The sequence below is a fragment of the Astatotilapia calliptera genome, chromosome 16, assembly GCF_964374335.1.
Source record: "Astatotilapia calliptera chromosome 16, fAstCal68.1, whole genome shotgun sequence".
NCBI lineage: Eukaryota > Metazoa > Chordata > Actinopteri > Cichliformes > Cichlidae > Astatotilapia > Astatotilapia calliptera.
In genome coordinates, this window is record NC_137437.1 from 20,717,858 (window position 1) to 20,733,465 (window position 15,608).

Consider the following 15,608-nt stretch of genomic DNA (forward strand, 5'->3'; position numbering starts at 1 on the left):
TTTGATGTTCAGTCACATTTTGCTCGAATTAAGTTGGATTTAATTAAAGCGATCCAAAATCCTGCGTTACTTATTTATGAACTTTTCCTTCACCCTGCTGGCAAGGAAAGAAGTGATTCTGACAACCTTGGTTTCTTTCTTTTTTTCTAATTAGTGCACCTGGTTAGTACTGTTTTAAATGTTCCACGTTTTTTTTTTCACATATGCAAAATAATATATGTATATATATTAAAAAAATATTAACATCTACAATAATAACAATACAATCACTATCAAGAGCATGTAGTTTCTCTCTTTCACTACTGATTTAAATTTGCAATGTGAATAATGGAGACATTTTATATGTATCAAATGTTTATTATAAAATATACTGTCAGTATCAAACTAAGAAAATACAATAGAGTATTTAGTGTATAGAAAACCTGCAGTGATTAAATTGTGCAGTGTATGCCTATTTTTAAATCATTGTGTAATCTTAATACAGTAGTAGCTCACCATTATTTACATGCACTTACATAAACACTGGAGAAATGAAAAAAAAAATCAAAATGAAGTACTTTAAGGTGCGAGAGTGAAAACTAAAAAGAAACAAAGAGCGGTACAGGAATGTAACAATTTGATGCGTTCCTTTTGATTTCCCTTGTTCGTTTAAACTGGTTGCACATACATTAATCCACTCTTTTTTTACTTTTTCTATCAGTTAACCTGTTCATCAAATTTGTTACTCCTCTTCCTGGCATCTCCAGCACCGTGAGCATCAGATCCATCCGGCAGTTGAGACAATGCTGAAGTGACTTTACTGTTGTCCTCACCTCCCCCATTGGTATGCAGACTATGCAAGATCTGGTCACTGGGGCGTTTCCAAGATGTTCGAGTGGCAATCCAAAGAATCAGACCTCCAAAAAGCACCAGGAGGACTCCCAGTACGTTCACAAAAGTTGCCTCTGGGGGAGAATCCTTATACTTTGGGTCTTTCCTTTTGTGATGTAAACAGAGGAAAGTTATTCTCACTGTTCAGCATTTACACTGTATTCATCTCATTTTTAACTACTCTCACTCTCTATTTTAATACTTACAGGCCAAAGATGAGTTTCTCTGTGATGCCCATAAGTGCCACGGCTATGACACTGGTAAAAAGTAAAAGACCGCTGTAGACGTGGAGAGGCATAAACGCTGCTCTCCAGGACACAGGTGTAACTGGTATCAAGTACATGCCAACTCCAAGAACAAGCTGCCCATTGAAAGAGAGAGACAGATAAAACCCACTTCAGATCTGAAGACTGCTGTCCACTATGACTTAGTCTTTTAGAACCACCAGTAAGAGGTTCAGAGAAAAATGAGAAAGCTATACTGTTATACTTTAGATGTGTTAACAGTCCAGTCTAATGGTAGTAGTAGCTACAAAAACCCTGCAATAACTGTGCTTCTTAGGTAAAATGTTAGACGACACTCTTATCTTCAATATGTAACAAAAGTAGGTCTTTGTTGTAACTGCTTTAAAAATACCAAATGATTGCATCTATTTACCTGCAGACCGTACAGTATAACAGCCGTGAGGCCCAGCCAGCTGTGCAGACTGTACATGTTGGGAATGTTGGCACCATTGTGGAAGTCAAAAACTGCCACCATGGCTATAACAGCAAAAACGAAGGCTAACAAATTCAGTCCTGCATGAATGAACTTCATCATGAGTTTGCTGCACTGCCAGGTCCAGGGGAGCCTGTAGACTATTATTGCTGCAAGAGAGAGTAAGACAGGCAGTTAGCAACAACTTAAGGCAACAATAAAGCTTTTTTTTTTTTTTAATTAAAATAAAATAAATTTGACTACATATTTCTAAAGTTGTAGGCTTACTTGCTTTATACTATCTAGGATGTAATGTTTGGGTCTCATAGCCTCATGAAAATCATATGGGGGGAAAAAAAGCACACAGGTGTTGTAATGCATGTAAAATCTATATGCCATGTCACAGTGCATGTTCAATCATAAGTTTCTCTCTTTAGATGAAGGACGAGTGTACTGCCAGCTTGTGATTCCCTCATTACGCAATGAAGGCTAGAATCAGGCAGGCAAGCAATCCAAGCCAGCCCACTTTGAAAAAGTCTTTGAAAAATGTGAAGGAAGACGTCAATTTTGGATTTTTATTTGCACCTTTTAATCCCGCAGATGTCGTGGTATAAGAAAAAGAAGTGCACTTTCAACAGTTAGTCTCAATTATGTCTTATAAAGATCATAAAGACCCTTCTTACCTATCCCCTGCAAGAAAATAAATCCAGTGACTGTTAATACCGGATGCCAGTTGAATTCGGCGAGCCCTCCATCCCAGGCCAAACCTTCCTTAAAATACAGAACCCATCTGAAGACGAAGATTATGGAAACAAAGCCGGCGGCGGTGGCGGCACACAAAGCCAGCAAGAAGTGCTTCAGGTTCTCCATCGGCGTCTGCAGCGGGGGAGAGGCAGAGACTGGACCGGAGCGGCTGCTGTCAGGTACAATAACAACTTACAACTCAGCGCTGCCCGTTGAGGAGGGACCGCGGTCACGTGACCCCGAGCTGAGAAAACGTTTGGAGGGAGGGTGTTTTGCAACTTTTGTCGTTACAGAAGAGAGTCTGGGATCGGTTTTATAAGATGTTTTGGGGGTTTTTTTTGGTGCTGCGTCACCCTCTGACTCCCGTTACAACACAACTCCACGTCTACGCAGTCCTTCAAAGTCTGAGCTCCAGCGGGATTAAAGAAACAGCCATGTGGGCATGACTAGACATCTGTGGCTCTGGTTTTGCTTTGTACTGCGTTTTATGAATAGGCACTTTTCTCATTATCCCCCCTATTTATATCTTACTAATGCACCACAAGACACATTACAAAGAAAACATGAAGACAACCCTTTGCTCTTTTCTTTTAAAGCTATACCTACACTGTAAATATTAACGTGTCACTTACCCTGACAGACAGCTACAACATTTAGGGTTGGAACATTAAGACACATAATCCTACAAACAAGCTCAAAGCCACTTTTGTTACAACTGAAGATTCATTATTTAAAAACTTATTAAAGAAGAACACTTGAGTGGTTTTGCAGCTGGTGGCCACAGATCATTGCTCTTTTCTTATCCTTCCTGGCTGATTTCTTTTCTCTTATTTTATTTTGCTTTTTGTTGGTGTCAGTACCTTCAGCCCATTTGGGTTACAGAGGTAGTCCAGCTCCTCAAGGGTGAAACATCCATATGTGCTGTTGCAAGGTTTGCTGTGACTCCAAGGATCGTTTTTTTATTCAAAATATTTTTATTGGGTATTTGTGGATATAGTTTACAAAAAAAAAAAAAAAAAAAGAAGACAGAAAACACAAACTGTTTACAATGAATACAAAACAGAACTTCTCATGTTGGAACATTGTTTTCCTCTCTTATTATTTACCAAACATACTCCAAGGATAGTTTCAAGAATTTAGAGGAGACACCAAGTGTGCCATTACATGAGGAGAGCTGGACAGCGCCAAAGAATGGGATCAACCCAGCAGCAGGACCAATATCTGCTTCATGTAAATGACAGTGGAAACACTGCCAGTGTCACTGCCCACAAAATGACCTACTCGTGCATGTTTCTGTCAGAAGGGATACAGGAAAAGGAACAGTTCTGCTAAACCATTTCCTTTTGGGGAGGGGTTGTCTTGTTGTTACCTCTCCACCACATCCGCTGTGACTTTGTGCCAAGACAGGGGAAAAGGATTCACACTGTGACAGATTGATATCCCTAAAGTCCTCCTTTAATTTTTGAGAAGTGTCAAGATTTGCAAAGGAAATTTGACTAATTCTGTGAGATAATATATGCTTTTGATAAACCTAACTTAAAGGTTAGCTAGAACACACAAACTAACTGGTTTCAATTTGGGGATCTATGCAGTAAAGAACAGACATACTTTATTGTACTGCTACTTTTAATTTCCTATGAGCATATTTAAGAGCTAAAATTAAGATATTTAATACCATCGCATCTTTTTTGTAAACTGAAGTCAATCAAAATGTGTGATACTATCTCAATATGTGGGACAAGACAAACACGTGATCACCCTAACTTCCCATTGTGACATTCTATTTTCTTGTATTACATCTTATATTGAATACAGAAACTCTTTATAAAAAATTATAGAAACTTGGTATACATAAGACTCCTGTTCCTGTTATGAGATTTTCCTTTCACGTTAATTTGGAGACTTTTTGGAAAATCAAAACCTCATATCTGTAACCCATGCATGTAAATAGACCCGCAATTTGCATGCGACAATCATTTGTGAAGTGTGACACTGTCACCACATTTAATCTGCATGAGTGCACTGCAGCTGGCAAATCACTTTTCTGAAACGTACATCATTAGGATGGCGTCAAGCAATTTCATCAGCTCTGACTGTTAACATCAAGCAAACAATCGCATAACTATCTCAGATCCTGGCTCAGAGTAAATATCAATATCTTACAATTTGGATATGCATGACGGAAAAAGAGAAGGCTGAAATACAGAGCAACTTGGAAAAATATTTTATTTTATTTTTAGAATAAAGGAAAAAAGTCAGATCAAGTTTAATGGTACAGACTTAGAATAATCATAACAGAAAAAAAAAATAGTGATAATCAAGAGTAATCATATGAACTTAGGATGCAAAGATCCATATATTTAAAAAATATATATATATATAGGAGAAGGAAATCATATTAAAAAAAATCTTAAGTGATCATGAAAAGCTTTACAGCAGCTTTGATTCAGTTTTGCACCGCTTATGTTTTGGTGGTGAACAGTTTGTAAACATGGCAGCAGAACTTGGCGTTCTTTTGTTCAATATGAACAATCGTGTCTTTGTCGAAGAACACCTCGTTTTTATTTGTCTGAAACAAAAGAGAAGAGCACACATTAATCCACATCCAGACTACTCGCCCTGATGTTTGCATACTCATGTCAAGTTACTCACCTCATCCCAGGTTTCAATCAAATCGATCGTCCGCAGTAATTGTCCGGTCTGGTTGTCATGGAGTTGGATGCACGCTCTTCCTTCTCCCTCCTCGCCATTGGTTACCACGATTGCCAAAAGGTCAAGCTCATCCTCATATTCCACCATTCGGAAAGTCTGCATAATCAAAAGGCCGTTGTGAATTAAGTGCTACGTACCATGTTCTCTTTAATGAACAGCTCTACTTGCCTGCAGTGTTTAAACCTGAAAGCTTATCAATGAAATTCTTCAGAGGACATTACCCAACACATATCTCACCTGAGGAAATGTGTAAGGACAATTAAATGTATAAAAATCTATTGAGCTGCCATCCTGAATATTCTGCACTTTAAATAAATATGCAGGTTTTTTTTATTCTTCTAAAAATATTTTGGCGCACACAAAAGAGGCTTTGGCTTTCCCCCAGGAAATGGAAACTCCCACTCGCTCTCTGCCTTATGTTACATGGAGACCAATTTAGGTTACATACATACTCACCTCCAAAGGCCCATTTTGAGCCAGGAAACCTCTGAAAGGTGTTTTTAAGGACAGAGGCTCTTGTATGATGACTGAATTCGACTTAAGATCCTCATTCATTTAGAATTTTTATCACTGAGCTGTAAATCTATTTAAGCCTGGTGGGGTGTTGACAATACCTCATCAGCGTCTTACAGCTGATTGGGGAAGAAAAAACTGTTTTGCATGAAAATTCAGCTGCAAAGAGAAATAAACCCTGCATCAGTTTGCTAGTTTTAGCTGCAGATTTGCAGTATTAAGAGGTATTTACAGGAGAGGAAGTGTAGGCAGGATTGAGTCATGTCTGCCATGATGGATAAAATTGTCAACGGAATTTTTTTTTGTTTAGGTCTATTACAGAGGAAAAACTAATATATATCGCTTTTTGAATAAATAAGAAGAAAAAGATCTTATTTATATTAAGAAACAAATATATATATATATAAATATAACTAAATAAATAATAAAAATGTTGATATTGTGTTTGCTTCTTGGTTTAAATAAGAGAACAACTTAATCCGGATTTGTGGATCCGTTTTGTCATCCAAACCCTTGGGGCATGCAAGGGACTTTGGGGGATGTCTCGTGGTGTCTGGCTTCAAAAATGACGGCAGCAGACGGTCTGCTTGTTCTGGCATGCTGTGAATTCTTGATTGGGATCTTGGGAGTTTTTAGATTTTGTCAACACCTTTCTGTTTTTATGGTGAGGCAAGCCACAACATCCTACAGGAGGAGCCTACTGGTGTACTCCAGAGGGGTATGTATGCTCTGTCATAGTGCATCAAGTCACTCAAGTAATTAACAAGAATGTCAGGACCCTTACTGCATTGTAAGAGGAATAAAAATATTATTCACTTCCTGTCACAATCATATATTGGTATTTAAGTTAGTAATTTAATTAGATCCTATTTTTACCTTTAGAGATGGGTCATCATCCAGTTGTTGAAATCTTTTTTTTACTGTGCGGCCTGATGAGGTCACAGTGACTTGGGAGATAGGCTACAAGAGATGGAAAGCATAAACTTTACATTTTCTGAAATTATAAACTATACGCATACAATTCACCTCTATAGGAGACTTCCATCTCTGTTGTAGCCAGGCTGATTTATTGTAAAAGGCTGATCCATCGCAGGTCAATTACATTTATTCAGAAAGCAAAGGACAGCAACTAAAAATCTCAAGCAAATAAATTTTACACTTACATTGTTTCGGTGGGTTTTCAGGGAGAAATCCTCAACGACCTTAGATGGCAGAGCACTGTTCAGTTCACCGAGGATTTTTAGGACACTGGAATATAAAAAAACCAAAACACAAATATTGTACAATAAGTATATTTGGCAAATAAGATAATATGATGATGTTAAATAAATACCGGAGCACTCACTTTATGGTGACAGGTCCCACATGGATAATTCTTCCTGAATCATCAGGATGAAAGAAGATCCCGTCGTTCTCAAGAGAGTAGGAGTCCATCTCTTGTACTCCGTTTGTTGCCTAATTTAATAAAATCAGAACGCAAAAGATGCAGATTTCTTACAGTTTCTAATTAGCACACAACTTAAAGGCTCTTTCCATCAGGTCTGTTTTCTTGACAAAAAGGTCAAGATGCAAAGAGCAGGTGAGAAAGACAGGAAGTCAGATACAACAAAAAAACAACAGTGCAGAACATTGTAACAGACCCACGACCGACACATTCCCAAGGTTACATTAGTGGACAGTCTAAGCCTATGTCCACATGTACATGGGTATTTTTGAAAAGATTTTATGATTCTATCCGTTTGGGCCTTTCATCCACATGTAAATGGCGTTTTGTGTCACTGAAAACAGAGATTTTTTTAAAACTCCTGCCAGCGTGAAGATTTTCGAAAACTCACTTTTTGCATTTAGGCGACGAGGAAAACGGAGATTTACTCACGCAACGTCAAAGGTGTGCACCGTTTTTGATGTCACGCTGTGCGCCACGTTATTGTTTACACTAGATTAATTTCTATAATGGCGGACATAGACAAAATACTATTGCTGTTAATCTGACTATCTGCATTTTTTACACTCTTACATATACAGGCGCAGTTTCTGTCCCTCCATTTAGAAAGACAGAGGCGTCAGAGTGAACTTCGGATGTGGTTTCTGCATTTAACACAGACGCTTTCACAACCCAAATCCAGATGTTGGTTTTAAATAAATTTAACTTTCAAGGTCCATTTTTAAGCTTTTCCAGCACATTACTAGAAAAAATAAAAAAAAGAATGCATGTTCCGCTTATCATCACCTCAGTAAGGCCAAGTAAAAATGAAAACAAATCATTTTAGCTTGACTTAAATGTCCTTTGTTCCCCTTTTGTTAAAACATAGAAAACTGCACCAAAGACAAATACTGAAAAAGGAAATGGTGCACTATGCATATAGTGTACAAACTCAAAAAACAAATTTCTCTTAAAAATTAAAATTACAAATGTGAACAAATCAACTTGTTAAAGATATTCATCTCCACTTGAACAAAAACAACCCCACAAAAGAAGAAAACTGCACCAAACGCTCCAATAATACACAGCAAGGCCAAATTAATAAGTCTTCTCATCAGATATTGATGCTTCTTTCTAATGTGACACAAAAAAAGGAGACAGATGTTTGTTATTTTAACTAGTTAAGCACCTACATCCCCCAAAAATGGGGGCAAAAGGGAGGAGATCACGTTTAATCGTTTATAACTAGAGATGGCACGATACTACTTTTTTATGTCCGATACCGATACCGATATCATAAATTTGGATATCTGCCGATACCGATATGAATCCGATATAGTGTTTTTTAATCAACAAAACTGTTTTTTAAATATCTTGCTGCATTTTGTATAAGTTCATACTCAAGTTTAAAACAACAACTACACTAAAGCTATTCTGTTATACCTGTATGCAAAAGAGAATATTTCATAGTTCAGCAATACTGATCAATCTAATAAACTTAAACCTACACCATCCTCCCTATTCTGGTATTTTAAAGAGTACTTAGCATAAATATTAAGCAACCTAACTAATAGGGTTCCAACTCCCAGCAAAGACAAAAATAAATAAATAAAAAATAGGGAACCACCCCTCACGCGCCACCTCATGATGCTTAATCGACGTAATCAACCTTAATTTGATGCAGTGTGAAAAAAAATGCACAGAAATCAATTATTTTTCAAGAAATATTAAATAGATTCAACATCTTTCTTCAACAAAATTGCAGACTGCACAGATGGTACCTTCCCAAAGGAATAAATAGCTTACTAGGGTATATTAGACTTAATAGTTACTATATACAGTAATGGACTTCTATTCATTTTACATCAAATTAAAACTTTGGGTGTCAGATAATTATTTATTAAAAGCTCGACATTTTAAATGAGAATAAGAAAGAAAAGTATGTCTTTGTGCCCCCTTTTCCCTGTTAATGCCCTATCGGCCCCCCTGGCTAAACTTTGCTAGATCCGCCCCTGCACAGTTACCAGCGTCAGCTACGTAGAAAAAGATCCTCGAGTAGAAAGTAATAATAAATAAATTCTAACAACAGCTGATCAAGCTTAAACGTGCTGCTGTTGTTCAGCTGCTGGTTTCCTCTTTCTGGTGCAAAGTGGGCCAAAAGCAAACAAGAGACACGGACTCGCGACAGAAAAGCCGATCAGCTGATCATTGATCAGTTTCATGATTGAAGTCGCAGCAAGAAGAGGCAGTCGCTCCATATATATTTTATTTTTTTCCGATATCCGATCCAGTAACTTAGGTCAGTATCGGACCGATACCGATACGTAATATCGGATCGGTCCATCTCTAATTATAACACGAGGTCAAAAATATAAGTGCTGACATGAGTAGTGTCCACAGAAACCTCTGAATCTCAGCTAAAAGCTCATGTAAACCATGTCTACAAACACCAAACAAAGCAAAGACACCAGACAGTTAAAAGAGCAGTTACTGCACCATGAATCTGTGGACAGGTAATATCCATATTTTGATTTATGATTTTCTGGAGTTAAATGTGAACCGAAGCATATTTTCAAACGTGTTATATGCTATAAAATACTTTTAAAAATTAGGTGAGGGAAATAAAAAATCATTTTTTCTATGTTTGAGTCACAGTAACTTTGACATAGTAACATCTGCAGTAATATTTACAGCTCTGATGACATCTCACCAGTGTTAGCTTTATTTTGACACCAAGACTGTTTACACAGAGTTTGTAATTGCAGAGAAATACATTTATTTTGGTCATTTCCTTTTCAAGCAGGAAGCTCACCCTTCTTGGTATACCCTTTAGATGAATACAGAGTTTTTAATTAAATACATTTTCTTTAAATAATGTTCCCTTTTAGAAAAAGTAGGATAATTAAAAAAACAAAACATTTATTATAGCTCTGTCACGTAGAAAAAAACCTGTCTTTTTTCTGTGGTCTGTTATATAACATTAGGGGTGTTCGTGGCAATTAACTTTTTAATCAACTAAGCGGGTCAAGTAAGAAACACTTAAATATTAAGTTACATTTGAAAAGTGTTTAAAAAAAAACATATCCCCATTCCACATTCCAAAATGTCATGTGACAATCTGATTGGCTTAGGAGTGATGATGTCACAAGGATGTCACAAGGATGTCACAAGGATCCTTTGAAGTTTTTCTATAAATAGGGGTGAGAAACAGCAATTTTCAGTTCGTTTCTTCGCAGCCTTTGTGTTTGCAGCCTTCAAACGTTCACTACAGAAAAATTTGGAAACCTCTCAGAGTCATCGGATACAAACGCCAACATGTATCCAAGATTACGGCAACCAAGACAAAAAGATTTCGCCGCCTCTCCTTCCACGCGTGGCCGGCCAATTTCTCCAAATGGCCTCTTATCCATCCAAAGGGCATTACAGGAGAGTAGGAATGAAAACAACCATCTCCAGAACAAAATTCGACAAATTGAAGAAGAAAAACGTCACCTGGAGAAGGAGTGCTTACAGATGGAAGCACAAAACAAACACCTGGAAGAAACACTACAGCGCCAGCCCGACATCAACATTATTAATGAGGGCTGGGGGATCAAGTTTGCTCAAGCCAGAGAGCAGATTGTATCCCTCATCAAAGAAAACAAGAAAAAGAGCGCTGAAGTTAAAGAAATGTCCGAGCAGCTTCAAGGCAGGAAAGCGACGATTGATAAAATGGAGTGGGATCTGCAATACATGGACCAAATGAATCACCTGCTCCAAAGAAAGCTTGATGAAGCTGAAGAAAAAAATAAAGAAGTCCTCCAACAGAAGGAACAACAGGACACAAAGCAAAAAGACCTGCAGCGCGAGCTCCAAGGCATGCAGGAAAAGTACAGAATGGTGAAGGCAGAGTTGGAACAAACATTGGTCCAAAATAAAGACCTCCTTCAAGAGAAAGAGCAACAGAAAGAAAGACTGCCAGAAGAAAAGTGCATTATCAAGGACTTTGAGAGTAAAAATCAAAAGTTGCAAGGATTCTGTGATGAACTGAAGGTCAAAACAAGTGAGCTGGAGGGAGAAAAGGAAACACTAGAAAAACGATGCTCACACATGCAGAAAAAGATTGATCACATGGCCAAAAACAACTCAGAGCTCATTAAGGGGATATTGTTGGAATTCAACAACTTGAAGCGGGAAAACACAGAAATGCAGGCCCAAAAGCAAAAACAAGACAAAACGCATGAGGACCTGCAGTGTACGCTCCGCGATATCCAGAAAAGAAATGAGCAGCTAGAAGGCCTGCACAAAGAAGATCAAGTGAGAAATGCAGACCTGCAGAAGGCAAAGCTGACACAGGAGGCAACATCCAAAGACCTCAAAGAAAAGCTTGAAGAAACACAAGCAACATTAGAACAGGTGGAACAAACATGCAAGAAACTTGAGAGGCAAAACACAGAAACCATCGAGGAGTTGAGAACCCTCATCCTGGACAAAAAGGCGCTCGTGGAAAAGTCCATGAAAAAGAAGAAAAGATTCTTCAGCTTTTTCCGGTAGAGGGACAATACTGCTTCTTCAACTGATGTAGCCTCGTCTTGCTCCACCTCTGTTCACCCCCCAACCAGTCCCGGCAGTTGACTGCCCCCTCCTGAGCCTGGTTCTGCCGGAGGTTTCTGCCCGTTTAAAGGCAGTTTTTCCTCCCCACTGTCGCCTAGTGCTTGCTCAGAGGGGATTGTTGGGGTTTTCTCTCCTCTACCTTGTTTCGTTATTTACTTGTTAACTTTTTGAACTTACCTCATTTAACCTTGTTTCGTTATTTACTTGTTAACTTTTTGCTCTTACTTCATTTAACCTTGTTTCGTTATTTACTTGTTAACTTTTTGAACTTACCTCATTTAACCTTGTTTCGTTATTTACTTGTTAACTTTTTGCTCTTACCTCATTTAACCTTGTTTCGTTATTTACTTGTTAACTTTTTGAACTTACCTCATTTAACCTTGTTTCGTTATTTACTTGTTAACTTTTTGAACTTACTTCGTTTTACCTTGTTTCGTTATTTACTTGCTTGTTTAACTTTTTTTTTCAACTTATCTAACAAAATAAAACAGTTGAATTTATCCTTTGAGTATTGTTCATCTATTCTTTACAGAGTTTTTCCAAAACACTTTCAAACATTCAGATCTGTCTTTCATTTTCTTCTTGAAACCTCATGAACGGTGAACTAAAAACTCTGGAACATGGTTCTAAACACTGAAATTGTTTCAGCTGAAACTGGCAAAGTCATACGTGCGTGTGTGTGTCACAGGTGATATGGTGTCACTAGTCCGGTCATCATGTTTAGCCTCATTCACTCCAGAATTATTTAGGCCAAATCTTTAAAACAGTGTCACTGCACAGACATTTCAATCACACAAATGCAGGATTAATTCTTTGCAGTATTTTATCTGATTTATTATGAGAATGTCACGCCTGATCATTTGCGCCCACAACATCAAAAATGGGGGCAAAAGGGAGGAGACCACGTTTAATCGATTATAACACGAGGTCAGAAATATAAGTGCTGACATGAGTAGTGTCCACAGAAACCTCTGAATCTCAGCTAAAAGCTCATGTAAACCATGTCTACAAACACCAAACAAAGCAAAGACACCAGACAGTTAAAAGAGCAGTTACTGCACCATGAATCTGTGGACAGGTAATATCCATATTTTGATTTATGATTTTCTGGAGTTAAATGTGAACCGAAGCATATTTTCAAACGTGTTATATGCTATAAAATACTTTTAAAAATTAGGTGAGGGAAATAAAAAATCATTTTTTCTATGTTTGAGTCACAGTAACTTTGACATAGTAACATCTGCAGTAATATTTACAGCTCTGATGACATCTCACCAGTGTTAGCTTTATTTTGACACCAAGACTGTTTACACAGAGTTTGTAATTGCAGAGAAATACATTTATTTTGGTCATTTCCTTTTCAAGCAGGAAGCTCACCCTCCTTGGTATACCCTTTAGATGAATACAGAGTTTTTAATTAAATACATATTCTTTAAATAATGTTCCCTTTTAGAAAAAGTAGGATAATTAAAAAAACCAAAACATTTATTATAGCTCTGTCACGTAGAAAAAAACCTGTCCTTTTTCTGTGGTCTGTTATATAACATTAGGGGTGTTCGTGGCAATTAACTTTTTAATCGACTAAGCGGGTCAAGTAAGAAACACTTAAATATTAAGTTACATTTGAAAAGTGTTTAAAAAAAAACATATCCCCATTCCACATTCCAAAATGTCATGTGACAATCTGATTGGCTTAGGAGTGATGATGTCACAAGGATGTCACAAGGATGTCACAAGGATGTCACAAGGATCCTTTGAAGTTTTTCTATAAATAGGGGTGAGAAACAGCAATTTTCAGTTCGTTTCTTCGCAGCCTTTGTGTTTGCAGCCTTCAAACGTTCACTACAGAAAAATTTGGAAACCTCTCAGAGTCATCGGATACAAACGCCAACATGTATCCAAGATTACGGCAACCAAGACAAAAAGATTTCGCCGCCTCTCCTTCCACGCGTGGCCGGCCAATTTCTCCAAATGGCCTCTTATCCATCCAAAGGGCATTACAGGAGAGTAGGAATGAAAACAACCATCTCCAGAACAAAATTCGACAAATTGAAGAAGAAAAACGTCACCTGGAGAAGAAGTGCTTACAGATGGAAGCACAAAACAAACACCTGGAAGAAACACTACAGCGCCAGCCCGACATCAACATTATTAATGAGGGCTGGGGGATCAAGTTTGCTCAAGCCAGAGAGCAGATTGTATCCCTCATCAAAGAAAACAAGAAAAAGAGCGCTGAAGTTAAAGAAATGTCCGAGCAGCTTCAAGGCAGGAAAGCGACGATTGATAAAATGGAGTGGGATCTGCAATACATGGACCAAATGAATCACCTGCTCCAAAGAAAGCTTGATGAAGCTGAAGAAAAAAATAAAGAAGTCCTCCAACAGAAGGAACAACAGGACACAAAGCAAAAAGACCTGCAGCGCGAGCTCCAAGGCATGCAGGAAAAGTACAGAATGGTGAAGGCAGAGTTGGAACAAACATTGGTCCAAAATAAAGACCTCCTTCAAGAGAAAGAGCAACAGAAAGAAAGACTGCCAGAAGAAAAGTGCATTATCAAGGACTTTGAGAGTAAAAATCAAAAGTTGCAAGGATTCTGTGATGAACTGAAGGTCAAAACAAGTGAGCTGGAGGGAGAAAAGGAAACACTAGAAAAACGATGCTCACACATGCAGAAAAAGATTGATCACATGGCCAAAAACAACTCAGAGCTCATTAAGGGGATATTGTTGGAATTCAACAACTTGAAGCGGGAAAACACAGAAATGCAGGCCCAAAAGCAAAAACAAGACAAAACGCATGAGGACCTGCAGTGTACGCTCCGCGATATCCAGAAAAGAAATGAGCAGCTAGAAGGCCTGCACAAAGAAGATCAAGTGAGAAATGCAGACCTGCAGAAGGCAAAGCTGACACAGGAGGCAACATCCAAAGACCTCAAAGAAAAGCTTGAAGAAACACAAGCAACATTAGAACAGGTGGAACAAACATGCAAGAAACTTGAGAGGCAAAACACAGAAACCATCGAGGAGTTGAGAACCCTCATCCTGGACAAAAAGGCGCTCGTGGAAAAGTCCATGAAAAAGAAGAAAAGATTCTTCAGCTTTTTCCGGTAGAGGGACAATACTGCTTCTTCAACTGATGTAGCCTCGTCTTGCTCCACCTCTGTTCACCCCCCAACCAGTCCCGGCAGTTGACTGCCCCCTCCTGAGCCTGGTTCTGCCGGAGGTTTCTGCCCGTTTAAAGGCAGTTTTTCCTCCCCACTGTCGCCTAGTGCTTGCTCAGAGGGGATTGTTGGGGTTTTCTCTCCTCTACCTTGTTTCGTTATTTACTTGTTAACTTTTTGAACTTACCTCATTTAACCTTGTTTCGTTATTTACTTGTTAACTTTTTGCTCTTACTTCATTTAACCTTGTTTCGTTATTTACTTGTTAACTTTTTGAACTTACCTCATTTAACCTTGTTTCGTTATTTACTTGTTAACTTTTTGCTCTTACCTCATTTAACCTTGTTTCGTTATTTACTTGTTAACTTTTTGAACTTACCTCATTTAACCTTGTTTCGTTATTTACTTGTTAACTTTTTGAACTTACTTCGTTTTACCTTGTTTCGTTATTTACTTGCTTGTTTAACTTTTTTTTTCAACTTATCTAACAAAATAAAACAGTTGAATTTATCCTTTGAGTATTGTTCATCTATTCTTTACAGAGTTTTTCCAAAACACTTTCAAACATTCAGATCTGTCTTTCATTTTCTTCTTGAAACCTCATGAACGGTGAACTAAAAACTCTGGAACATGGTTCTAAACACTGAAATTGTTTCAGCTGAAACTGGCAAAGTCATACGTGCGTGTGTGTGTCACAGGTGATATGGTGTCACTAGTCCGGTCATCATGTTTAGCCTCATTCACTCCAGAATTATTTAGGCCAAATCTTTAAAACAGTGTCACTGCACAGACATTTCAATCACACAAATGCAGGATTAATTCTTTGCAGTATTTTATCTGATTTATTATGAGAATGTCACGCCTGATCATTTGCGCCCACAACATCAAAAATGGGGG

At 38.0% G+C, this 15,608-nt stretch overlaps 2 protein-coding genes across 3 annotated transcripts in view; both read right to left on the minus strand.

Annotated features, from left to right (window-relative positions):
- Positions 1–336: 336 nt before the first annotated feature.
- cybrd1 (cytochrome b reductase 1) lies at positions 337–2,543 on the minus strand. Its single transcript, XM_026144890.2, has 4 exons — positions 2,250–2,543; positions 1,528–1,736; positions 1,077–1,231; positions 337–976 (listed from the first exon to the last, which is right to left on the minus strand). Exons 1-4 carry the CDS (start codon positions 2,434–2,436, stop codon positions 697–699), a joined length of 831 nt encoding a protein of 276 aa, XP_026000675.1. The 5' UTR covers positions 2,437–2,543; the 3' UTR covers positions 337–696.
- Positions 2,544–4,519: 1,976 nt separating this feature from the next.
- Positions 4,520–15,608, minus strand: part of dcaf17 (ddb1 and cul4 associated factor 17) — a 31,734-nt gene continuing 20,645 nt past the window's right edge. For both annotated transcript variants that reach the window (XM_026144210.2, XM_080290418.1), the window contains exons 10-14: positions 6,881–6,990; positions 6,699–6,783; positions 6,412–6,495; positions 4,963–5,118; positions 4,520–4,879 (exon numbers count right to left, since the gene is read on the minus strand). In XM_026144210.2, coding sequence (XP_025999995.2) covers positions 4,772–4,879; positions 4,963–5,118; positions 6,412–6,495; positions 6,699–6,783; positions 6,881–6,990 — 543 coding nt within the window. In that variant the 3' untranslated portion in view covers positions 4,520–4,771. The remainder of the gene's footprint in view (positions 4,880–4,962; positions 5,119–6,411; positions 6,496–6,698; positions 6,784–6,880; positions 6,991–15,608) is intronic.

What these genes read in the sequence shown, in the direction of transcription:
- cybrd1 (XM_026144890.2), bottom strand. Translation starts at nt 2,436, where the DNA reads ATGGAGAACCTGAAGCACTTCTTGCTGGCTTTGTGTGCCGCCACCGCC. An exon ending in TATTTTCTTGCAGGGGATAG is followed by an intron (nt 1,737 to 2,249) that starts GTAAGAAGGGTC and finishes TCTCTCTTGCAG; the next exon opens with CAATAATAGTCTACAGGCTC. An exon ending in GAGAAACTCATCTTTGGCCT is followed by an intron (nt 977 to 1,076) that starts GTAAGTATTAAA and finishes ACATCACAAAAG; the next exon opens with GAAAGACCCAAAGTATAAGG.